Source organism: Eptesicus fuscus, chromosome 14 (assembly GCF_027574615.1).
Source record: "Eptesicus fuscus isolate TK198812 chromosome 14, DD_ASM_mEF_20220401, whole genome shotgun sequence".
NCBI classification, from domain to species: domain Eukaryota; kingdom Metazoa; phylum Chordata; class Mammalia; order Chiroptera; family Vespertilionidae; genus Eptesicus; species Eptesicus fuscus.
Window position 1 is genome coordinate 20,614,747 of NC_072486.1, and position 26,006 is coordinate 20,640,752.

The window sequence follows — 26,006 nt, forward strand, 5'->3', positions numbered from 1 at the left end:
TTTCTTGAGGTGGAAATTTAGATCATTGACGTGAGGTCTTTCTATTTATCTGTGTTAGGATTTAATGCTATAAATTTCCTGTTAAGCACTGTGCTTGCTGTTTCCCACATATTTTGGTGGGCTGCTTTTAATTTTCATTGAGATGAAAATATTTTTTAATTTCCCTTGTGATTTCTCTTTTCATCTAAATATTTGAGGATTAGCCAGATATCTCTATTATTGATTTCTAGTTTAATACATTGTGGTTGGAGAACATAGTTTGTATAACTTCAATTCTTTAAATGTGCTGAAATCTGTTTTTTGGCCCCCCAAAATTTTTCTCTTCATGCATATTTTAAGTGCCTTTAAAAAACAAATATATATGTTTATTTTATCCCTCTGAATACCCTTTCCAGTATATGCTATTTTGAAGTCAATTTTTTAATGGTCTCGCAAAATTTCACTCAAAAATGAGTGAACTATATTATTTGAAGCAAGGCAAGGTCTATAAAGCACTCATAGCTGAGGATGCAATATATATGTTTTATTTTTTAACAATAACAATAATAAAATGGCTCGATTTAAAAAATAAAAAAAATCTTTCATAATTATGTAAGCATGGAAAGGTTGTCTAATTTTGACTATTTACTGAATGAGGATGAATTAAGAAATGCTAAATTGCCCAGCTAGAGTGGCTCAGTGGTTGAGCATCAACCTATGAACCAGGAGGTCATGGTTCAATTTCCAGTCAGGGCACACGCTGGGTTGCGGGTTCGATCCCCACCTACACTGGGGCATGGAGGTGGCAGCCAATCAATGATTCTCTCTCATCATTGATGTTTCTATCTCTCTCTCCCTGTCCCTTCCTCTCTGAAATCAATAAAAAATTTTAAAAAAGAAATGCTAAATTCATATTTATTTATGCATAAAAGGATTTAACATTAAAATTAATAATGTAATTAACTCACATATCACATTTGAATAAAATGTCACAACAAATATACTTTTTCAAAAAGATGTATTTTAATGATGGAAGACTGTATCAGTGAAGTGCTTTTGTACATATTTTTTGGGAATGATAAACATGTACTTTCAAATATATATATATATATGTGGAACAGAATACAAATTGTTTTGTCATGAAAGAGCTGTGCTTTCAAAGGCTTTTAAAAAGGCAAAAAAGGTGAAGTTTCTCCCGGAAAATGACACTTAGGAGTTAATGGCATCAAAATCACATTGGCTAAAAAAGGAAAACAAACTTTTAAAGCCATAATAACAAACTTTGCTGCAAATACACTCCTTGTTTGAACACGGAAAGGAGAAGAACCTAAGAAACATCATGGCTGTCTTCTCCGGCACGTCAAAGAACAAGTTTGGCTAATGGCTCCTGAACACTAAAATTTTCCGACAAACTCGCCTAGCTTGTGCCTAGCTTTTCACCTTTATAGATCATATAAAAAGACATAAATCAGCTTCAAGCAGAACCAATAATGGTTCATAACAAAAGTTTTTAGTTTGGGTTATCTATTGACATCAGAAAATTCCAGTTTAAAAAGAATTTCAAACCAATCCTAGGCATTAAAAAATAGCCATAGAGCTGAGGTTAATTTTCTAAAGTCAAATAAACAACCCCCCCTTACCTCCCCCTCCCCCACCGCCACCCCAAACTGGAATGGGACAGCCATAAGGTTTGTTTATTCCTCCAAAAACCAGTTTACCACCTGCTGGGATCCCAGCCCAGAAACCAGCCTGTGAAAGTGGGTGGCTCATAGCCCTGTTTTATTATGATAATTGGCGTCCTCCGGTCTCTTCCAGAAGGGTCTGTCTCAAGGTACATTTTGGCTAAAAAGAAGTACAAAGACAAATAAAATTTAATTAGTCTCGATTAAAGTAGCTGCAGAGTGAAAAGTTTTTCAATAAATGTAACAAATTAAATCTTCCTTGGCCCCAAGTAGTCAAATATTGTTCCATATGAACAATTACGTATAGATTTCTCTCATCTATTATAGAATGTACCATGAGAGTTTCATTATTGCCTGAAAAAAAAAAAAAATCCAAACTTTATGGAATTATACTTATGGCATAGTCGTACGTTTTCAATAACAAAAATTGTGCCAGAATAAAAAACCAGGATCGTTCAAAAGGAATTTTTTTAAAAAACCTAGGTTATAACAATTATATAGATTTTACTATATCTATAATAAAAAAAAATGTAAGTGAATTAAAAATTTCAGGATAATTGATATCTAGCTTACCAGACTTCAGAGATTCTGACTTCTCAACTTCATTGGCATCTTTGCCAATCCAAATAAAAATCTGAAAAATGAAACAATATATGCTGTTGGAGGAGTGTTGACTCAGTGGTGGACCCCATGCGAAGTCCTCCTCACACATTGCTCTTTAAATCTTCACAGCCTCACAAGTGAGAGATGTGGACACAATGGCGCAGACGTTCAACCACTTTCCCGTGTCTACACTTCTTAGGAGACGCCTACAACTTCTATCCAGACAAGTTTCAGTCCAGATTTCACATTCTGATATTTTGTGTTTATATAGTGTTTTCCAGTTAATAAAATAAACACTCTCCAAAACAACTTAGGGATTGATTAATTTTCTTTTGCCCTCTCCCCCGGGGTGTGTAAGACAATCATTACCCCCATGTTATCCTGGGCTTGTCTATGGGCACTGCAGACTCCGTGGAGGAACTTCTGATCAAAGCTTAGTGTTCTCCTATAGCATTGTATTCTCTAACAATTTGGTAAAAGTGCTTGAATAATTAAATACTGATGTTTTATTTAAACTGGTATAATAATATATTCTGTATGTATCCTTCTCCTTCTTAAATATGTAGGTTGCGTAGTACTTCAATGCTGAAAAATTCTCCTGAATTACCTTATATGGAAATCATTTTAAAGCCACTTGTTAGCAGGATAATTTTGGTCAAATTAGTTGATTGTGTTCTAGTTCATACTGAAAGGGCTGGAATATTTGCTTGCAGGGTGGAGAACAAGCCACAACAGCCTGGGTTAGTGTACATGGAAAGTATGAAGTATAACTGACATATAACATTATATTAGTTTCAAGTGTGTAACAGAATGATTCGGTATTTGTATCTATTGTGAAATGATCACCACAACAGCAAGTCTAGTTAACAAGAATCTAAGGGGTAACATAACTGAATGACTTAGCGATTAAGAGCAGACCTATAATATTATTTGGGTGACTCTAAGAGTAGGCCAAATTCAGACAACTATTTCATAACTGTTCATGTCATTTAGTTCCTAATATATTTATTTTATTATTATTGTTAACTTACAATAGTAAATGGAGGTTAAAAAATAACTATCGGTGTGCCATGTTAAATCACCATTAATTTTCTCCAAAATAAACATAACAGTGGCAGTCTTTACTCTGTAAATTCAAAACTATTCTGTGTCTGTTTCTTTCCCAGGGAAAGAGTCTCCTGTGAGTTGTCAAATTTCAAGAGAAATTGTGAATATTTCAGTCTCCCCTACAGCATTGTACTCCTGTTATACCCACTTATGATACCAACTAATGCATTTATTAGTTGGCTAAATAAATATATGAACAAGTTAGGCAAAAAAACTTTATTTTTCAACAAATAAATGAAAAATAAAGTTTTTTTGCCTAAAATAATACAGCCAAAGTTGACAACCGTGGAATTATTTCTACATTAAGATATCAACTTCCCAAAATGTGTTGTCTCCTTTCAATACAGCCTAAATCCATAGGCCGATGTATTATTAGACTTGCCACTTCTCAAAGCAGGTTTTGGCGGCTCCCAGCTACACGTACACTCTCTTGTTGTGAACAAAAAATAGTATTACCTGTTCCCAAGCATCTAACAACATGACATCGTCTTCTGCTAAATCATCCTGGGTGAACTCTCCTGGGACCTCTTCAATCTGAAATGTACAAAAACACTTTTATGACCAAACCATCAAGAAGTAATTTTTCTAATATATAGACAAGTTGCTTCACAGATTCATGCTGCTTTCCTAAAGTCTCTAAAGACATTTTTTTTTTTTTTTTGCATTTGTGGACAAAAGAAAAAGGTTCTGTGGGTAGTAACCACACAGGGTGATCGGATCATGAATTTCTAACTGGGCAGGTGGACAGCCACACTCCAGACCTGTAACTTCTTTAGAGAAAAGTCTAAGCCAGCACTGTCCATTATTCTTGTGCATCTGGGTTAACACAGCTTGGAAATGCCAGAAGCAATACTCCTGAAAGGAGGTCTTGACTGTAGGTAACATAACCTTGTCACCGATCCTGTAATGTAGTCGCCACCTTGCTTTTTCTCACCTCCATGTAACCTTCCTTGCGTTCCCCCCTTAACTTCCAATGCATAAAAGCTCTGCACAACTGCTATTCCCAGGAGCATTTGAGATCTGCTCCTGGCACATGCTGCCAGTTTTGGCTCAAACTCTTGTAAAAATTCTCTACAGGTTTGGACATTTCTCATGTCGACACATTTGAGTTTATGGTCTGGGTATTAAACTTCTTTCACTTTGTAGGTCAAGGTTGTTTTAATAAAATTAATAGGTTTGGTCATTTTTATAAATCAACAATTCTCAATAAGATGAAATTATAACATAATATTCCATATGCAAAGTTTTGGGTTAAACTGTATTCTCTATAGTTAACATTAAAGAGTTTGAGAAGGTTAGTTTAACACATCCAGTACCAGCAAATATGTTTTTACTGTTTTTTTGAGAGAGGAGGAAGGGAGAGGTAGAGAGAAACATTGATATGAGAGAGAAACATTGATCAGTTGCCTCTTTATGCATGGGGACTGCACCCTGACTGGCATGGAACCTACAACCTGGGTATGTGCCCTGACTGGGAATCAAACCCATGACCTCTTGCTATACGGGATGATGCTCCAACAAACTGAGCCATACTTGTTAGTGAAAAGTTCAATATGCTTAAAGAATTCTGGACAAAACCCCCCTGATCCTTAGGAAAGTGTGGTAGATTGGGTTATGGTTCCCAACTCTTCACTCCTTCCATCTGCCATTTGACTTTGCAGTACAGTCGCGTAGGCAGAGTGGACTGTGGCCTTGGCTGTGTCATATTAGTCAATGTGACTCAGCAGGGGCCCTCTTGTGGCCCTGGAGTCTGTCATGGGAAACACAGGCCTGAACCTAACCCGTAGCCAACGGAGAACCTCCCAGCTGTGCCCAGCCCACATCAACCTGATCCTAGGTGATCTGTAGCCCTCTGAGGAGACAATACATATACTGTGTGCGGTATGAGACACGGAGGTTGTTATACAAAAAAAAAAAAACAAAACAAATAAGCAAACGAAAAGCTAACCATTTACAAAGGGCAAGGAATTTGTTTACATTATCTTTTAACAAAATATTTGCTAATCACATAAAGGTTAAAAAAAAACAAAAACCTTAAATATTACTTACTTCGTGCTATGCACTGTTCTAATCCTTTATATGCAACAACTAATTTAATATTCACAACAACCCTATGAAGAAGATACTAGGATTAGACCCATTTAACAGATGTGAAAACTACAGCACAGAGAGGGTAAGTAAGCAGCCTAAGGTCACACAGCCAGTAAATAATATCACCAAGTAAGTAATATCACACAGGCAGATTGGCTCTAAAAGCTGTGCTTTTAACCAGTGGGCTCTGGTGCCTTTAGACATGAATCTACATGTCCAAAGCCTGCTTTCTGATGGTGACAAGATGAAATACTTCTTAGTAACACTCCCTTTCTTTAAATTGTGAAGGAAGTGAGAGTTCCAAATATCAAACAAGAAAATGAGTAAGTGTAGAGGAAAAGTTTTTTTTCTTTTAAATATGTGCATGACGGAAAAATAAAATAAACTCAAAGACTAATAGATTTTTTACACTTGACTAAGAACAAAGCCTAGATATTATTTTTGTAAAATATATCTTCATTTAAAACAAACATGTTATTAGCAATATTAGCAAATAATACTAATGCAAATTATAGAAGCATGTGCTGAAAAGTTGTTTGGATGCAAATTTTTTTTTAAATACGGAATTTCTATAGTTAAACTGAGATAATGGGCTACCAGCCCAGAATATTCCAGAGCCCAGTACAAAACCACTCTTGTACTAGTACATCAATACTTTTACTTCCAAATTCCTGGCATTCAAAGCCTGTGAATGATTGAAATAAAACATTCCTCCTGATTTCCGTTACTTTGCAAGTGGGTATATAGCGTTCTGTGATTTTTGCCCAATGATTATATTTCCGTAATATACATTATTTGGTCAACCTGGTGAAACTTTGTATTTCCCTAGGAAATTGAAAGGTAACGTTTACGTAGTTGGATCGGAAACGACTCTTTTTGCCTACAAGAAGAGTCAAAGTATTCCATTAGCAAATCCATCCACATGCGTGCTGACAGCGGTGTGTGGTAGCTGGTATTTTCCAGAGCAGCTTGGCTCATAGAGTACATTCCAATATCCCTGTGCGTTCACGTCCATTACGTCACTGACTCTGAGAGCCACCTTGTGTCCAGGGAAGAGGATCACCTGTGGTTTGCAGGTACGTGAAAACTGAGAACCAGAGCATCGGAGAGTGTCAGAGCCAACGCCGGAAAGCCTCTCCCAAAACACTTACGATGAACCGCCCGGTTTTGTTGGAGCAGGCGTACAGCCGCGGCGGGTGGTCTTCGGCCGGGGTCTCCAGCAGGGCAGAGGTCTGGTAGCGCTTCCTCCCTCCGAGGGAAGTCCAGAACTCCTCTGTGGAAGACGCACGGAGTTACCCCACGCACTGCCAGGAGCCTCTGGCTGCTACTGCCTTACGTTACCAAATACTATCTCACCTCCACTTTCACGTTAAGAAGTTACTGAAATACAGCAGGTGCCATCACCCACTTTGGCAACTCATGGATTCTTACGCCCCCTCCTCCACCAATAACCTTTGCCAAGTAACTAGTTATGGAAAAAAATAAATAAATTCCATGATTAGCAATCCTACCAAGTGTAAGTTGGGGTGAGTGGCCCAGGCCCCCCAGCACACACCTGGCTCCTCTCCCTCCCGGATCCTCGTGGTTCTGCACCGGAGCACACCGGCCACGTGCTCCGCTCCCCTCTCCTCCGCCGGGCTGGCACCTTTTCCTACCCACATGTAGCCATTGTTGTGTGGCAGTTTCAGGACAAAAACATCATTGGAATTCAACGAATTTGCATCCACATCTACCTACAGTGTGAAGAAAAAACAATACAATGGGTCAAAACGCGTTGCTGCCCCCTCCATAAACATGGCAGAGGAATTGTGACTGGCACAAACCGTCCCAGCCTTCTGTCCTGACTCCTGAAAGCTTGTTCAGGCAGCACGGGGACACCACTGCGGCTTACACACATCAGGGCAGGAGCGCTGTGGTCTGTGTGCGTTTAACTCAACTGCCCGCAGACAGGAGCACAGGGCTCTGAGAACAAAGTTAGCCAACCTTCGGTGACAAATAACCAAGATAATATTCAAAGGGACCGTAAGAACAAGGATAGGCTATAATGGGGGGGGGGGGGGGCGGGGAAGGAGGGCATAATCTTTACAAATGACATAGATAGAGCAAAGCCATTCAGTTTTCTCTCCCCTGCTAAACAGGAGGTTTATCAGATAACCAAAGGGGCACCTTAAAATCACAAAACAGGGACTGGAGTCCAAATTGGGCAAAGAGAGAATACCATAGGTTCACTAAAAAGTGCTCCAGGCTCAGATAAATTATTGCTCAAATTATAAACGACTATTTATAGGGGATTAAAAACACAGCACTGACATGCCCGTTCCTTTCAACCAAGACGCTGTGGCCACTGTGTTGGATCAGCCCCGTGAACACACTCCGCTCCATGTGCCCAGATGTCACAGGGGAGTCAAGGGACCCCGGTGGGCCCAGACTCTGGCTGGAGACTGGGGCTAACGGGGGAGCCTCTGGGCAGGAACTGGCACGTGCAGAGTCTCAGGTAGGGAGCCTGAGTGTCTAGGATGGGCTTGTGTCTCTGTGTCCAGGACCTGGTGATGTTGGGACTCGGTGTGAGTGACTGTGAGGACCTCTGGCTGTGACGGTGGGACTGCGAGTGTGTGCATCATTTTCTGCATGACTGTGGGACTCTATGTGACGTGTGGCAACGGGGAGAGGAAGAATGAGTGAGCAAGACTGAGATGGAGCGATGAGGGAGGAAGAACATAGGAGTGTGTTGTTCTTGAGGCCGAGTGATGGAAGCATTCCAGGAGGGAGCTGGTTATCAAGCTGTGTCAAATGGTACTGTTTGGCCAACCACGCTGAGGTACCGGAACCAAGGCATGGACTATGTGCAGAGTAGGATTTCACCGGGTTTGTCAGGACCCTGTCCCCAGAGAGCAGTTAAGGAGGAAGGAATGGCTGTTGGGAATATTAAAGACGTGTCCCGGGGTGGGGAACATTCGGGGATGCGGTTACTGTCCTCTTTCAGTAGGAAGGAGACCTCATGGACCAAGCTCAAAGGAATCTGTCCGATATGATGACAGAATTACAGAAATCATGACTTCTGATTTCTACTCCAAACGCCTCCTCATCGGGAGAGAAGGAAGAACTTGGCTGATGGAGAGACAGGTGGCAAGAGACCCAGGCCCAGCATGGTGAGGGGTCAGGGAAGCCATTCCAAAACAGAATGTTACAAAGCGTTAAGTCTCCCAGGAGATGAAACAATGATTTCCATTAGCGCATTTCAGAGAGGCTAGGAATGTGGTGGCCAGTTTGGGAGGCCCAGGGGAAGCAAGAGCTGTATCCCAAGCAGCCCACCATGTCTCAGAGAGAAGTGTCCACGGGGAAGAAACCAGGAAGGCAACGATTCTCACCGACTCTTCCATCAGACATCAACTGAGGGTGCCCAGAGATGAGAGCCTACGCATCTTTTAGTTTGATAGATTCTTTAAAAATTAGTCATAATTGAATAGGAGAAGGCATGCACAGACTATTTTGGAAGAGCTCAATACACATGATGGCCTTTAAAGTGCATAACTGAATGAGACCACTCTGAAGAGAGCCACGGCTGGGCCTGGGAGCCCGCAAGTGCTCATGGGACAAGTGGAGGACGAGAACCAGCAGGACTGCCCTGCGAAGAGCGGCCCTGGGGTTTGGAAGAAATCCCGGTGAGTGTGGAGTTTCAGAGGCCTCGTGGGGGCGGGAACCAAAACAAAACACAGGAAAGAGAGACTGTGGAAATGCTCGTGGGAGGTTAAGACAAGTGAGATCAGAGAAGGCCGAAGGCAGGTGGGACAGCGGGAATGGATGCCTGAGGGGAGTGGCTTAGAGAGAATAATAGGCTTAAAAGAGTAGAGAAGGTGAATAAATGAAGACATGGGTTTTGAGGATTTGTGGTTTTAAGGAGGGCAGAGAAAGGATGTCACTCAGATGGTCCAGGTCAAGAGACAGTCTTTAAAGGGAGGATGAGTCTCTTAGAGGCATGTTTGTATTCTGAAATAACTGAGCCAGGACAGAAGAATAAATTGATAATACAGAAGAGAGAGAAGTGTGTTGACTGCCATAACGGTGAACTGGAGGAGGGACAATAACACGGGTCAGAGAAAAATCGAGAGAAGTCCCTAGGAAGCCCAGATGTCACATTTTAATAGGAGTCATGTTTTATTTCTTTAAAAAAAAAACGTATTTTTATTGATTTCAGAGAGGAAGGGAGAGGGAGAGATAGAAACATCAATGATGAGAGAGAATCATTGATTGGCTGCCTCCTGCACACCCCTACGGGGGATCTAGCCTGCAACAGAGGCATGTGCCCTTGACCGGAATCGAACTTGGGACCCTTCAGTCTGCAGGCCAATGCTCTATCCACTGAGCCAAACCAGCTAGGACATGTTTTATTACTTTATGTAATAAATATGCATTAAATTATTTGCCAATATATCCTTTACACAAACATTACTATTTATTTTTAATTTATGGGTAAGAATAGATTGGTATTAATGTATAAAATGATTTTGTATTTATATGTAAATAACTATTATAAAATATTATTAAATGTAAATAAATTAACTATTCAAATTTATTTCATAAAACAGCTGGGAAGAATATCCAGATGCAGACAAGTTGGTGAAATTGGAGGGTATAGAGGTGATTTTTGTGTGATCACAGTTACATTCTCTGTGAACTCTGATTCTGTTATCTGTAGAGAGCAGGATGTTGGAGATTTGGAGAGAGAGGAGGGCTTGAAGGGCGTGGTGGACAGAAAAGGTTTGAGGATTCAGGCATGAGACTGAAGAATTGCTGAAAACGCATTCTGGAGTAAAGGAGCTGAAGGACAGGGCCTGCTTGCCAGAGATTAGTCTGAAACAACACCCGAGATGCTACCCTTACCACCAATGGAAAGGTGAGTGTGAGATGAAATGGGCTCAAGGACAAGCATGGATGAGAGAAGCCAGAGTGATGGGGACAGTGAGGCCGGGCTGAAGCCATCAAAGACTAAGAGAGGAAGGACTGGCTGCTCAGTCGATGGCAGCATAAGGGGCTGGGGGAGGGAGAGTCCGATACAAAGAGAAGTCATAGGATAAGCGGGGAGGGTACCTCCTCCACGCCATCACTGCACCTGGCACGGGAGAAAAACACCATTTCTACTTGAGTGGGCTGCCTGGGAGTCTGTGTCCTCCGAGGACAGGAGAGCATGAAGGGAGAGGGCGGCTTAGAGAAGAGGTTGCAGGTGGAGAGATGCTATGACCCACCTGGTTTTAAGGGCTCAGCTGAACGGCTTGTGCAGAGAGGAAGGGTTGGCAGAGGGTCCATGTTTGAGGAGGAGGGTGTGAAGGGCAGTTTAGGATGATTTGGGAGACTTGGATTTCAAGAGTGACTGAGAGCCAGATATGAGGGATCATCCTAGAGGTCAAAGCACTCGGCCATCTAAACGCCTGCACCTGCTGGCCCGGCCCATCTCTGGAGGCCTTCTTGTCTGATGACACTGTGATATAGGGTTTGATTTCTTTCACAGCTGCTGTCAGACTGAGTAATGGTCTGGCCCAATGTGGCAAAGCCTGTTTCCCACATTTGTTGCAGGAGTACGGACAAGGGGCTTCCCTCCCGAATTCCCCAGTGTGGTCATCTGATCACCACCCGCCATCCATCTTCCCCCAGGCCTTCCAAGGTGGAGCGTGAGCTGCCTCATGCCTTTGACAGCTTGATTTGTCACGTTATTCTTAAAATCCATTTGCTTTGGTATAATGCAGTTAACAAATGTGAGCAGCCTAGTGTCTGGAGTTAACTATTTATTCAACTCTCCTGCCTTTAGCATTTTTGCTGTGAACACCAGCTTCGTTATAAAAGTGAAGGGGGTGTCCTTGCCAACTGTTAAAGGCTAATAGTTGCTGGGGGCTCAGGTGGTTTCACTGAATGCGTGACGTTACCTCCACAATCCTGGTGATCGATGCCAGGTTTCTCCGGACTTGAAAGAGACGCGTGGGGGCAGCAGGTGCCTGCCCTCCGTTCTTTGATGTCCCATTCTTGTAAATAATGAGTGGTTTGTCTTTGAACAAACTCAGCAGGTGAGCAGGTTCTTTGCCCTGGGAGACTCGAATCTGGGGGAGGGGAGATAAAACAATAAAATAAAGAGTGCCATGAGAGAAGGTTGTATTTCCAAGTGTGCTCCTACTATTCTTTTTAAAATAAAACAAACAAACAAAAATAAACCAGAAGTCAAGAACAGAAGGAACAGTGATGGACAGAAGATGTGGATTCATGATCATGGAGTCCAGTTTCCTCACTGACTTAAGAAACATTTGTTACTCCAGACCCCACACTCCTGGCCAGCACTTCTCAGGGGAAACATCGCCATGCGGCACCCACTTTCTGCTTCCAGAAAGCATAACGATGTCAAAGATGTCCATCTACCTCCAGGAGAGAAAAAACCAAGTGCTGACGCATTATGCCATCTTTCATGAAAACGACTCTTTTTTCAAGAGTACCAACACTTTGCAGATGTTTAGGGATATACTTGTTGTTTCTCACATCATTTGGATCTTGTTCAGGTTAAGAGATGTGCATTCAAATGCCTCTACAAGTAAGACAACACTAAAACATACTAATAGTTTCCACATCCCTACAATGCAGATGAAAAAATAATTGTAAAGCCATCTGGGGACAGGTAAATGATTTCTATCCAAACATCAAAAACAGATCAAAATAAACAGAATATGCTTTCTATTTTTAAACTTAACTTCAGAAATGGTAAAAATTTGTTTAACACAAGCACTTTGAAAATACATTATAAAGACTTTTCAGGATAAGAAAATTTAAGAAAATAAATGGAAAATTATTTAATTTCACCTATTAGCTTAATACTAGATATTGCATTAGAAAAGTACTTTCTATTTCTTGCATAAACTATGGATGCATTTTTTATATAAACTGTTCAAATTTTGTGCTGGTCCCCCATTTTTGTCAATTATTCTGCCCTGTGCTAAAATTAAATGCTCTCCCACCTCCTCTGTTGCATCCTTTTCTAGAAGCCAAGGTAGTAGGAATGCTGATGCATAAACCATTGTAGGGAGGCCTAGGGAGCATTGACAATAATTAATTTCACGGATATCCTTCAATGAGTAGATATTCAAATAAAGTGAGTAGCAAATTATGAAAATGTCTGTTGAGTCTCAAAGCTTGGGGTGCGCTTAGCTAGGAGTACCTAACCCTGTTGCTGGCTTAGCACTTCCCACAACATAGAGAAAACCTTAATTGCCAACCTAAAAGAAGAAGACCACTGATTAAGACTCATTCTACCTGTGAAATGAGAAAGAAAAAGTAAGTTGAAGAATTTTCAATACTGTTAATGTACTCTACAGAATGTTTAAAACAGCAATTAAGAACTTGAGTTTATGCATTTTTGTAAACTACTGCCATCTAGTGACTAAACTACACATTACCACTTTGTCAATTTAGGATTCAACTGGCTAACAAGAGAAATAAATGTACTGGGTATCTCAAATATTTGACCATGAAATGTGGAATTTATAATGCATAATAAACATCTTCAAAATTTTTACATAATTTGGTAAGGAATATGTTAAAGATAAATGGCATAGATGATGCCAGTTTTTAGCTAGAAATATTTAATTCAAGGAAAGAATATACTTCATGGTGAAATAGAGTCCAGTATATTTAAAAATTCAATCACCTTATTAATTTAATTAAAAGTTAACAAATTTCATTGTTTAAAAAGTTAATATGCACCTTTACATATAGACTAACTTGTTTTATAGTATATCTATCTACAACTACCAAGGCAAAAGGGAAACTAGCTGGAAGATCAAATTGTGCCTCCACATCTTAGATTGTATGTACTCAAGTATCTGACTTACCTATTTAATTATTAAGAAGCAGTTACACATTTATAAAGCTTTGCAAACAAAAATAAAAAAAACTCGTATACCACATAGAATCTTGCTCACTTGACATTAGGCATGAGGAAGTTAGTAAGACACATTCCTGGGAAGGGAATGCCTCGTGCTACTGTATCAGGAATGTTACTATGCTGGCCAAACCAGTGCCTGCTCTCAGTCTAAACCCCAACCTGGAAGATGCTTTTCCCCACCGATGGGAGCAGACTCCTTTCCCAAAGCCAGCCAGAGAAAATACCCAGGCAGTGTGAGCTGATTCAGCCAGAAAGTGAGGGAGGGAGAGAGAAACACACACACTGAAGAGAGCTGGATAGGCAAGGATCAAGCCAGTGCCACTCCTGGGGTAAGAAGAGTAGACAGACAGATTGGAGCACACTGAAGAGTAACAAACCTCCTTGAAGTCTGTATTTGAGTTACACACTGAGGAATTAAATAAGCCGAGACCAAGAATTTCCTGTGATTACTACTAAGGGTCCTGAAACAAGTAGCAAATATTCTGCCATAAACATGAGAAGAGGAACTTGAGAGAAGAGGAAAGAAGGCCAAACCAGGATGGAAATGGTCCCTTCGACACAATGAGGACAGGTAGAACTAGACACCGATACTAGAGTCCCATTACATGACGTACAAACTTTTATGATTAGTCAGTACAATATTTCTCTCCCTCTTTCTCTGTCTCAGTCTACTTCTCTCTAGATAAATAGGTAGGTAGATATAGCTAAATATAGGTACATACATGCACTATATAGAGATACATAGAAATACAGATATATCAGTTGACTCATTCATATAGACATCGTTTAGAATTTGGGTTCAGTCATTCTTAACCAAAAATTTATTTTTAGAAACATCCAAATAAAGAATCCATCTTTCTTCCCACACACTATTCTCTCCTTTCTCCTTTTTCTTCTCTCCTCTTTCCTCCTCCGTGATTTCCTTCCTTGTCTTCCCTCCTATCCCTTTCCTTTCCCTTCTCTCCCTCTCTCTCTCCTCCCCTTTCTTTTCCTATTCCCTCCTGTTCTCTCTCCCCTCCTCTCCTCTTTCTTTCCTATTTCTCTTTCTCCCTCTCCTCCACTCCCCACCCCTCTCAGTTTGCTAGACTTTGTGTCAGTCAAAATTCTGGAACCCAGAGGGAAAAGTAAGGGTCTATACTCTCATCAGACATTCCTTACATACTTTTGTGATTTGGGAGAGTGTAAAACATTGTTCTATTAATTAAAATCTTCATCTGTGCTTGTTTTATACTGCTGTATTTAATTCCTATTGCTTTTATAACAAACTAGAGGCCCGGTGCATGAAAATTCATGCACTGGAGGGGGGTCCCTCAGCCCAGCCTGCCCCCTCTCACAGTCCAGGAGCCCTCAGGGGCGGGAGGCAACCCAGCAATCAGGGGAAGGCAATGCCCCATCACACCTCTGCTGCTGCCACTGCCAGCAGCACAAGCCTCAGGCAGCCCTGGGCAGCTGGGGGGCTGAGGGGACTGGGGGACTCCGAAGGTAGGTGCAGCCTTGACGCGTGCCTGCTGCCCCAGTGGGGCTGAGGGGACTGGGCGCTGCCATCTTGTGGCTGTGGGCACTGCCATCTTTGAGGGCGTGGCAGCAATTAGCATATTCCCTCCTTATTGGCTGTGGGCACTGCCATCTTTAAGGGTGGGGCAGTCAATTAGCATATTCCCTCCTTATTGGCTGTGGGTGCTGCCATCTTTGAGGGCGGGGAAGTCAATTAGCATATTCCTTCCTTATTGGATTGGGCGCCGCCATCTTTGAGGGCAGGCAGTCAATTAGCATATTCCCTCCTTATTGGCTGTGGGCGCCGCCATCTTTGTGACAGTGTGAGGGTCAATTAGCATATTCCCTCTTTATTGGATAGGATTATTATAATTCTAGTGACTTAAATCAGCACAAATTTATCTTAGAGTTCTGGAGGTCAGAAGTCCTAAACGAGTCTCCCTGGCCTGACATCCAGGTGTCCCCGGGCTATGTGCCTTTGGAGGCTCTAGGAGTGAATCCATTTCTTTGTCTTTTTCAGCTTTTAGAGGCTGCCTGTATTCCTTGGGTGGGGGCCCCTTGCATCTTTAAAGTTAGCAATTGCTGGTTGAGTCTCTCTCATGTTGCCTCCTTCGAACTCCGCCTGCCTTCTTGTTTCACTTGTAAGGGTCCTGTGATTACACTGGATCTACCCTGTCATCCTGGATAATCTTCCTATTTTAAGAAATGCTGCTTTGCCACCTTAATTCTATCTCCATTCTTAATTCCCCTTTGCCTTATAACATAGCATGTTCACAGGTCCAGAAGATTAAGATGCTGACATCTTTGCAGGGATGGGGGTGGGGGAATAATCTACCTTATCACATCTGTTTAACAACAGCTGGACGTGGTAACTCAGCACAGTTTTAATGTCCAGGGACTGACATTGACATATGATGAGATTCTAAAGGAAAGATCCTTTCAGGCTCTTCAGTCTATTAATAGTATGTTTGGGTTTTGTTGTTTTTTATTTTGTTTCCTTTCTCTCTTCTCGAGTCTGAGAGAATTGCTATGGCACAAGAGTAGAGGTATTTGAATTCCAAAATGAAAAAAAAGTAATATATAGAAAAGGTCAAGTTCCCATCCCAAGTTGGGCTGGGGGCTTAAACTCGACATTGGGTAGTAGAACTTGAACTTCGTAAAAATATCCCAACCTGCACAGCACGTCCTCCCAGGGATCTGTCCAACTGAACAGTCAGGAAGGCAGAGGTCGTCAGCTCATCTCTCGTGGCATTGGCTCCTTGCCTGGAGGGGACCCAAGCAAAACAAATTAGCTTATATTTAAGTTTTAAAACCTTCTAACACAGCCATTTCGAGTAGAGACTTGAGTTGTTGTGGTTTCACATGATATGGCTGTAGAAGCCACCGTTTTTCTGCAAGTACTAACGTGGAGCCGCCACTCGTCCTGTGTACTGTCTAGAAGTGCATGTGGTAGGTATCCTTATCTCCATTGTGTAGGTAAAGAAATGAGGGCTTAGCTCTTTATAAGTTAGGTGAGTAATCAGGTCTGTCTGGCTTTATGTTGGAGCTGCCTATTTTGGGAAACCATATCCATAATGAAAATTCTCCATCTGCGTAGGAGAACATGAGCCAATCCTACGAGGCTGGATATCAGAGGCACTTCATTGTTCCATGAATATTCCGTGAGCATAGCACCGAATGTCTGAGCACAGGAGATGAGATATTCAGCTACATATCCGCTAGGAGAACACTCCCCCTTGCATATCAAAACCTTTTTCCTGGACTAGAGAGAATGATTTTTATCTAATGCTTTCTACTTGTAGGCAGAAGCTACAAAATATAGTCAAAATCATATTGAAAGGAAACACTACAAGCTATACAAATAGGATAACTATAGGACAATTCTACCCTATGTTGCATAGAATTTCATGAAATTTAACTTGGGAGCAATATCTGGCTTCTATGAAACATGAGATTTTATACCAGACGGAAACTTACCATGTGTAGATAATCTGTCCTCTGGGATACGTGTAGAGTATAATGTAGCAGTCACCGCCATAGAATTCACCATATGAATTTTGGTTAATTTCGATCCTACCATTGCTTTCCACACGCCAAATCTGAAAGGGATGGAATATGCGTGCCCAAATTAGCATTTTCTTGATCTAATAATACTTCTCAGAAGTTTTTTTTTTTTAAGTTGGTCTAGATCTATTACTAAATAACTTTTAATAATAAAAGTTAGTATTTTTTATTTTTAAAGTTATTGTATTATAAAAGGGCAGGATAGGAATTTGGAGACGAGCAGGTGGAGATATGTGCTTTCAAATAGAAGCCTTCTCACGCCATCCGGTGAGCCGAGAAATGGCAGCAAGGCCTGGCTAACCCAAGGGCCTAGAGGGAGCTGGGTTTCAGTAGCCCTGGGTGGCAGGGCAGGACATCTCAGAGATGCTGTGTCCTGACATGGGGCGGTAGCCAGGACACATCTGCCACAGGGTGACATGGCTGTGCTCAGCTTCAGAAAAGGGCATCTGAGCAGGAGACAGAGCCAGACCCAGGAGCTGTGAGCCCTCTGACAACAGCCACAAGGGGCACTGCTCCATTTGCAGTTCCCTCAACACTGTACGGCGGCTTAGATTCCGACTTCACGTCTTTGAAAGGAAGAAAAACAACTTCCTAAATCTCTTTACTATTTACTTGGGTTCAAGCACTGTGGTAAGCCCTGGGGATATAGAGAGAAAATGTTCAATTCATGCCCTCAAGGAGGTAAGTCATCACCCAGTTGTCATGAAGTTAGATGACTCAATAGTAGACTGAGTGTGAAGAGATTTCAGTTAGGAAAATTATTAGAAATTTTTTTTTAGCATTTTTGTAAAAAAAATTAAGAAATAATTAATGAACTAATTTGAATGCTCTAAAAATATCTGATTTCATCACATAACCCATGTCCAATTTGTTTTTGTGAATACCTCTAATATGTGAGGGAAGGACAAACTGATAGTCGTTGGTACATTCGGGGCAACACCCCTCTGCAGACAACCCCAGTTCTGAGAGCCAGAGCAGTTCTGATTCAAGAAACAAGATGGGGTTCCATGTCGGATCTAAGATGACAATTATGTGATCTTGCACACACCACCTGACTTCTTGGAATCCCAACATCTGCTTTATAAAATGGACCTGAAGGTCAGATAACATCTCTTCTAGCTTCCAGTTCCCAGTTTAATTTCCAGTCTTGGACCATCTTTATTCATAAGTAAAATTCACATTTTACCAAGTTTGTATTTCCCTGAAGTTATATTTCCACATATACTGGCATAAATGGGCTTGATGATATAAACAAACCCACAAACAGAAGGTAAGTACCTGCACTTTGCCAGAGCCATCATCCACCATATTGTGCTGGGCTGCCATTTGTGGAGAACTGTGTAACTTTGAGGCATCAAATGGAATTTGTTTTACTTGGGCCACTTTCTCTGTGACGTACACTTTCCCGAAGCCGTCACTCTGATCTTTATCTCTCCAGTCCTTAAAGAACTGTTTGAAGATTGGTGTTTCACCTCCTTCTGGAAGAACTTGAATCTGAAATTTAAAATAATAATAATAACAAAAAATAAGAGACTGAAAGAAAACATTAATCTAGTAGTGAAGAAGAAAGGAAGGAAATGAAAAGATTTTCCTGGTTTTGGTGATGACAGAAGCAAACGTAGGAGCTGGGATCCTTAAATGACTGCAAAAGGGGAGGTTATCCTATATAATCTACACTAATAAAAGAATAAGATGCAAATTGACCGTACCTTTGCAATGCCCACCAGCCAATCAGGAGTGAGTGTGCAAATTAACCCAACAAAGATGGCGGGTTAATTTGCATATGCAGACGCCAAGTGGCCGGGGGTGGGGAGGGACTCTTGCGTCATCGCCTGTCGACGATGCAGGCATTCCGCACCGCCCCACCCGCTCCGGGCCTCTGGGCAGCATGGGAAGGCGGAAAGGCAGCTCTGGGCCGGAGCAAAGGCAGTGCTGGCAGCCAGGGGAAGGAAGGCCCATTCTGCACGAATCTTCATGCATCGGGCCTCTAGTCCTATATAAAAAAGCCTGATATGCTAAGTGCCTTACCGTTCATTCAACCGTTCAACCAGTCGCTATGACATGCACTGACCACCATGGTTAGGTTGCTTGCTGCTGGGGTCCAGCTGATTGGGACTAGGCGAGACGGGCTGGACACGCCCTGGAGCCCTCCCATGGTCCCTCCCTGGCCCAAATATTGCACCAGTGGGGTCCCTTGGCCTGGCCTGCACCCTCTCACAATCCAGGATCCCTTGGGGGATGTCCACAGGCCAGGCCAAGGGACCCCACCAGTGCAGGAATCCATGCACTGGGCCTCTAGTTAAATATAAAGCTAAAACAATCCAACCTTTTTTTCTCATAATTGAAGTTATTGCCACTGAGTTTGGATGTCTACAGTAAGAATAAAGTTCTTTCTTATGTTATCGTGGCTATCAAATAAGTTTTTTTTTTTTCCTACATTAGATTCAGAAGAGGTCTGTGACCCAGAAGAAATGACTTCATGATGATACTAGTGCCAGGACTCAGTTAGTTAGAGCATTGTCCCGTACACCAAAAGGTTGTGGGTTTGATTCCTGGTCAGGGCACATGCCTAGGTTGTGGGTTCGATCCCCAGTCGGAGTGTGTATAGGAGGCAACCAATCGATGTTTCTCTCTCACATGTCCTCAGACAAGGATTTAAAAAAAAAGAAGAAGAGAAAAGACAGGTCTGAGAGATTCAGAAAGGAAGAATAAGTAGCCAGTATCTAAACTGATCTTGATGAAACCACATATTAGTCTACATCTGCACAGCTTGTTCTAGGGAAAACTGATAAGCACTCTTTGTTAATTCAACTGTGGCTGACTGCTTTGACTTGAAGACTTTGGAGGAAATAGATGAACTATTATTTTTACTACACAGCCCCATGGGAGTGTTTTCTCCAGTTTCTGCAAAATCCCATCCTCCACACAGATAAGTTCTAGGGACATATGACACACCACTGCACACACTCAGGGGAAGAATGGCTTCACCCCCACATATTACTGTAAATCTAATTCTTTCACGAGTTTTGTGGAGAAGTCATGAGCTCCCATGTTTTCATTTTTTTCTAGCCAGTTCATTCCCATACATACTTGGGTTTTGGTGGAATAGTTCATTTGATCTAGGAATAGTTCAGCTGTCTTCATTGCGGCCTTTCTCTCCCGGGGATTAGCATCTTTACCTAAAGTACAAGATAAATGAAAAAAAAAAAAAAAGACAGGATTTTAGTGAGGGAAGATATTATATGATCAAGTAATGCTTGTGTACACAAAAGTAAACATAATTATTTAATTTAAATATGACACTGAGAAAATGGCAAGAATTTTTAGTACATTAAATATATTTAACAATGTAGTCATGAACACTGCACATAAAAAAAAAGATTCTGTTTATATTGTCCAAGTGCCTTTGTGCCACCATCATCCCTGACGAATGATGATAGTAGAAGAAAATGTGGCTCTGATGTCTGCAATTTACATGAGCTATTTAGAGATCAGAAAGGTAGGTTGTTGTTTTTTTTTAAAATCAGAAAAGACGTTTTCTTTACACTACTGAAGAAATACCTATACAGCGAAGTGCAGCAACAAAGTCAGTGGCCTCTCTCACCTTTCCACACAAAAATCTGCTTGGCAGCGCCGTGGTCCAAAATGAAGCACTCCTCAGAAAGCAGCATGGCCACGGAGAAGGGGTTCTCCTCTGCCACCAGCGTCACCCTCATGGACCCACTGGCATCTGAAACCTAAGGGAAAAACCATGATCTCATTTGGGGATGATAACTATGTTCTAAAGTTAGATTATGGCGATAACTGCACGACTCTGCAAATGTAACAAAATCACCGAACGGTACACTTTAAATGGGTGAGCTTTTACCGTATGTAAATTATACCTCAACCAAGCTGGGGGTTTTTGTTTGTTTTTTTATCTAAAGAAAATCATTCTGTTCACTATAGCATTAAAAACAATAAAGTAGCTAGGAATAGATTCAACCAAGGAAATGAGGAAATTATGCAATGAAAACCAGAAGACTTTGACGAAAGAAATTTGTTTTAAAGAAAACAAACAAATAAGATCTGTGAGGCCAATTATACCCTCAAAGGCTTTTTGAAAGTTCTTTGGGATAAAAGAACTATTCATAAAAAGTGAAGTTTTGACACTGTATCTGAAACATCAGAAAATAATGGTGATAATAATAATGGCTATGGCTTGTTGAGATTTTCATATACTAGGCACCATGCTATGAACTTTACATGATTATTTCTTAATTTTTATAGCAATCTTTTCAGATAGATAATAATCTTACTGTCAATGTGCACACACAAAAAGCTGAAGCTTAAATATTTAATCAGCTAACATTTTCTGAGTGCCTACCAAATGCCAGGCATTGTTTTAAGGAAGACATTGCTACATTACTGTTTATCCTTATAGATTTTCCCCCCAATATTGGCACTATAATTTAAGTATACTTTGTATAAATTATCAAAGTAGATTTCCTCTGCCACAAATTAATGATTAATCTAGATTTCTGAAGTTTGGAAATGACTACAGATAATTTTTTTTAAGTTAAAGGTGGACTTACAAAATTGAAAGTGATATTCATGCTCAGGTTAGAAGTCCCTGGTTTTCAAAGGTCAGCTTGTCGGCTACAATGTAATCACCTGGTACTTGATAAACATGCAGATTCCAGGGACCCCCCTAGCTCAGAGGCAGAGTTTTGCAGCACCATGATGGGGCTTAAATTCTGCATGTTTAAAAACCGCCCTTGGCTGACTCTACTTCCCCGCTTTACTCAGCAATCCCAAATGAAAGTACTGCATTTTCAAGTGGACTTTATAGTTTAGGTGTTATGCAATACATGATAGGCCCACTAGAGGGAGACATGATGCAGGATGAACATGTTCACATTGCAAAATATTTCTTTAGTCCGTAATGCTGTCCAAGAGGAGAATCATTTTATTTGATGAAGCAACATAAAAGATATTTGTTCAGCTGTTGAGAATAAGTTTTAGAAATGGTAATGGAAAAAAAAGCAGCCACGAAGTCTTTAGATATTTCAGTATGACTTATATTAAAATTATCAGTGTACTTCGAGGAGGTAACCACATTTTCCTCTGCCATCAAGGGAGAAAGCCATCCACTTCCCCTTTACAAAAAGGAAGTTGTGCTGCACAAGTTAGTAATTTGATCTTCACTTAAAATCAGTGGTTCTGGGCTGGAAAGTCACTTAAAGAGCAACACATGTAACTCCTCCCTATAACAGATGAGAAAACTATTCAGTTCTGTGAGGAGATGGCAGTCTGCTCCCAATCATGTGCTTAGGGAGCTGTAAGGGGAGGGAACACGTGAGCGATCCCATTTGAGCAGTCTCCTCAACTGGTATATCCTGTGGCTTTTGTTACTTCATCAGCAATAAAATCATAAAATTACAGAGTGCAAAGGAACTGGGTAATCTTCTAATCTAATCGCTCTCTCTCCTTTTTCCAGATAAGAAAACGAAGACCCAGAATGGTCATGTCTTGCCCAAGGTCACTCAGCCCATCACTCTCCACAGACGTGACATGGAACTGGCTCTGCCAGTCCCCAGGACAGGGCTGGTTTCTGCCCTGCTTCCTTCCAGCTGCTTCATTTGATAGCTTTGCTCTCCTGTAACAAGGAAAGCCTTCACTATGGCTAAACAGGATATTTGAAATAAAGTGAAGATTTTATAGCTTACCAATAGTTTATAAGAAAAAGCTTACAAAATAGTTTTATTCCATGAAGGATACATTTTATTAAATGTAATATATCAAAACACATTGCTGCAAACTAGAACAGTAACTGTAAGTTTTTATTTTTAGAGCAATGAGTTCCCTTATTTGTTTTTAATAAAATAAGTAATGAAAAGAGAAATTTTAATGAATATACTAATTAGCACAAACAATGGATTTTATCTACACATTTCTCTTTGAATATCAATTTGGCAAAGTGTCCCTCCCTCCTACATCCAGTCCAGTAAAAACAATAGAACTCACCCTGGCCAACTGCTCAGTGTTTAGAGCATCGGCCTGAGAACTGAAGGGTCTTGGGTTCAATTCCAGTCAAGGGCAGGAACCTTAGTTGTAGCCTCAATCCCCGCCCTTCTCATGTTGATGATTCTCTCTTTGTCTTTCCCTTCCCTTCCACTCTCTCTAGAAAATCAATATCCTTGGGTGAAGATTAACAAAAAACAAAAAACCCAGAACTCTAACAGTGAACCCACCATATAGAGTTTAGCCATTTTCCTGTTAGTTATGTCTGCTATGGTGTCATCGTCATCATCTCCATGGCTAAGCACCGGCTTTTGTCCTAAAACCTGGAAAAAAGCAAACAGATAAAAGATTAAGGAATGCAGGATTTTAAAAAGAGAAGAAAATCATGTAGCATTTCTAAAGACATAGATTATAAAATATGTGCAATTAAAATGACCAGGCTCAAACATTTCTCAGCAATCATACTACACTGGCCTTTTCCCATGGGTCAAACCAATCAATTGCATTAAGTAAACAAACACTGAGTTTGCTAGTGATGGGAACTTCCAAGAAAATAAAATCCCAAGTTTATAAGCTGGGGTGTCCATATTATTAAAAAATAGCAGGAATAGAAGCATGGAACAGACTGCTGAATCTCAGAGGGAAGGCAGGGGTGGGTGGACAGGTGGGAAGAGATTAACCAAAGAACATGTATGCACATGTGCATAACCCATGGACACAGCCAGTAGTATGGCGAAGGCCTGGGGTGGGAGGTAGGTGTAGGCTAGAAGGGGTCAATGGGGAAAAAAACCATCAGTAATACTTTCAACAATCAAGATTTTTTAAAAATTAATTAAAACATGTGTTGCTAAGTTCAGTTCTGCAACAGAATTACTTCTGTGACCTCTGCTACTTGAAAAAGCAATCTACAGGTTTAATTTATTATTACAAAGACTCGGTTCAAAATTACTATTTGAGGGTAAGGTACTATTACCATTATTGACATATTATTGGCTACAAAAAGTACAAAGTTCTTGATGACCATATCAAGCTTCATTTTCTAATCTGTCCTTGGCACTTAAAATAGTGCCTAGGCATAGTAGATGCTCAATAATTTAGTTGTCAAATGAATAATTTTATTTATTGTTGCATATATGATGCAATCTAAAAGTTCAAGCAACCCATTTCATAGAAAGTATACTTGAATCTGCTTTGAATTTCTATACACTCAAATCACACACACACAAAATCTCTATAAGAAATCCTCATTAATTTATTTATACAAATATAGAATGTTAAGGACAAGAATAAAATGTAAATTTATTCTAAACAATGCGATTTTTATAACAACATTGATATAAATTTAAGTTTAGGACATGCACTAAAGGTATTCATTTAAATTTAACAAATACTTAATATACAATGAAATCCATTGTATTTTATATTCAATATTCCTTACAATATATTGTGTGAAATTCAAACTGCTGAATGACAGATGACAGTAAAAATATATACAAATCCTAATCCTTGCAAGAGTACAGGTACAACCTCAAGTTTAGAAATGCATTAAAGAACTTATTTCCTCTGGGAACAAGCCCATCTTTTTATTTATACAACTAGAGGCCTGATGCACAAAATTCGTGCAAGAGTAGGCCTTCCTTCCCCCAGCTGCAGGCATCGGCTTCCCTCTGGCACTCGGGACCCGGGCTTCCCTCGCAGCCCCGGCTTCGTCCTGAAGGTCTAATTAGCATATTACACTTTCATTATCATAGTTGATCAATAAAATACTTTAGCCCAACTGGTACGGCTCAGTAGTTGAGCATCAACCCAGGAACCAGGAGGTCACAGTTCAATTCCTGGTCAGGGTACATGCCTGGGTTGCGCACTTGATCCCCAGTATGGGGTGTGCAGGAGACAGCCAATGAATGATTCTCTCTCTCCCTCTCCCTTTCTCTCTGAAATCAATAAAAATATACATATTTAAAAATAAATAAAATACTTTAATTATTATACATACTAAATTTTATAATATAGGGTTTTTTTGTGTTTTTTTTTTTTTTTTTTTTTTTGCTAAAAGTAAGATTAAGACAAAAATTAAAGCACTTGCAATTAAAAGTTTTACTTTGGTAGAAGTATGTATATCTTTGAAGAGCAGTGACAGGTCTCCTCATGCACTCTTTTGTAACTGCTCTAACCAAGACAGGAGAATTTGGAATCTCCTGTCTAACCAAGGCAGGAGAATTAAGGACATAGCTAATACCAGTAAGTCTCTCAGGGGGCCAAGTGAGTCTGAGACTTGGGGCATTCTCTAGCTTTTCATTTTCAGGCAGCAATTTCCATATTAGCCAGGGATCTTAATTAGCCTCTCAAAGGACTCTAGCTTAGTTGGGAATTGAACCCAATGGATTGACCAGAAACAGGTTTAACTCCATGTGTAGGGGATATTGTCAGGTATCCCTGAGGAAGATCCTGTTCAACCAAACACCTCAATGGGGAACACAAAGGAGTTTCCACCACATGGCCCAGCCCTTAAGGGTCCTGCCTAGAAAGAGGAAACTTAAATGTGCGCATTTCATCAACTATCCCACACACTGTGATCTTTGAAGTAAGTTGCAAATACAGCTTTCCTTTTTTTCTCCACAGATTGGGTAAAGCCCAAGTTTAAAACACTCATTTAAGGTTTCTCAAGTGACCAGTATTTGACTCATGCCATCCTTTGTGAGGGAAATAACATATTTTGACAATGTAAAGAGGAAAAGAAACAGAGAAGCCTTATCTGAGGATGTTCCATAAAAATTTCATCTATTGTTCTAGCCAAGACCTGTCACTCAAGTGCGGAGCCCTCCTTTCCGTTAATGATATTCTGTAAGTTTCCACTTAAAAGTATCACCACCTTCTAACATGAACGGACCTATCCTTCCACAAGACACCATTCTCAGCTCACCATTGGTGCCAGTGACTCTCCAGTCTCCCATCCACCCGAACTGAAAATCACGTGGCCAGTTATGACTACTTGCTGTCTCCACTTTGAATCTCCTACCCACTTGTCATTAAATTCCACGTTTTTATGATACTGATTCCTTATT

The 26,006-nt window shown here is 40.7% G+C and overlaps 1 protein-coding gene across 2 annotated transcripts in view; it reads right to left on the reverse strand.

Annotated features, from left to right (window-relative positions):
* Nucleotides 1-1,636: 1,636 nt before the first annotated feature.
* The window catches only part of SCIN (scinderin), a 50,945-nt gene continuing 26,575 nt past the window's right edge, over nucleotides 1,637-26,006 (reverse strand). Inside the window, exons 5-16 of one of the 2 annotated variants that reach the window (XM_054726087.1) lie at nucleotides 23,172-23,264; nucleotides 20,543-20,675; nucleotides 20,029-20,117; nucleotides 18,217-18,432; nucleotides 16,852-16,973; nucleotides 16,047-16,137; nucleotides 11,381-11,551; nucleotides 7,018-7,195; nucleotides 6,614-6,735; nucleotides 3,828-3,905; nucleotides 2,235-2,295; nucleotides 1,637-1,821 (exon numbers count right to left, since the gene is read on the reverse strand). In XM_054726087.1, coding sequence (XP_054582062.1) covers nucleotides 1,694-1,821; nucleotides 2,235-2,295; nucleotides 3,828-3,905; nucleotides 6,614-6,735; nucleotides 7,018-7,195; nucleotides 11,381-11,551; nucleotides 16,047-16,137; nucleotides 16,852-16,973; nucleotides 18,217-18,432; nucleotides 20,029-20,117; nucleotides 20,543-20,675; nucleotides 23,172-23,264 — 1,482 coding nt within the window. In that variant the 3' untranslated portion in view covers nucleotides 1,637-1,693. Of the gene's footprint in view, nucleotides 1,822-2,234; nucleotides 2,296-3,827; nucleotides 3,906-6,613; nucleotides 6,736-7,017; nucleotides 7,196-11,380; nucleotides 11,552-16,046; nucleotides 16,138-16,851; nucleotides 16,974-18,216; nucleotides 18,433-20,028; nucleotides 20,118-20,542; nucleotides 20,676-23,171; nucleotides 23,265-26,006 lie in introns of those variants that run through there. The other variant, XM_054726088.1, reaches the window with a different exon arrangement.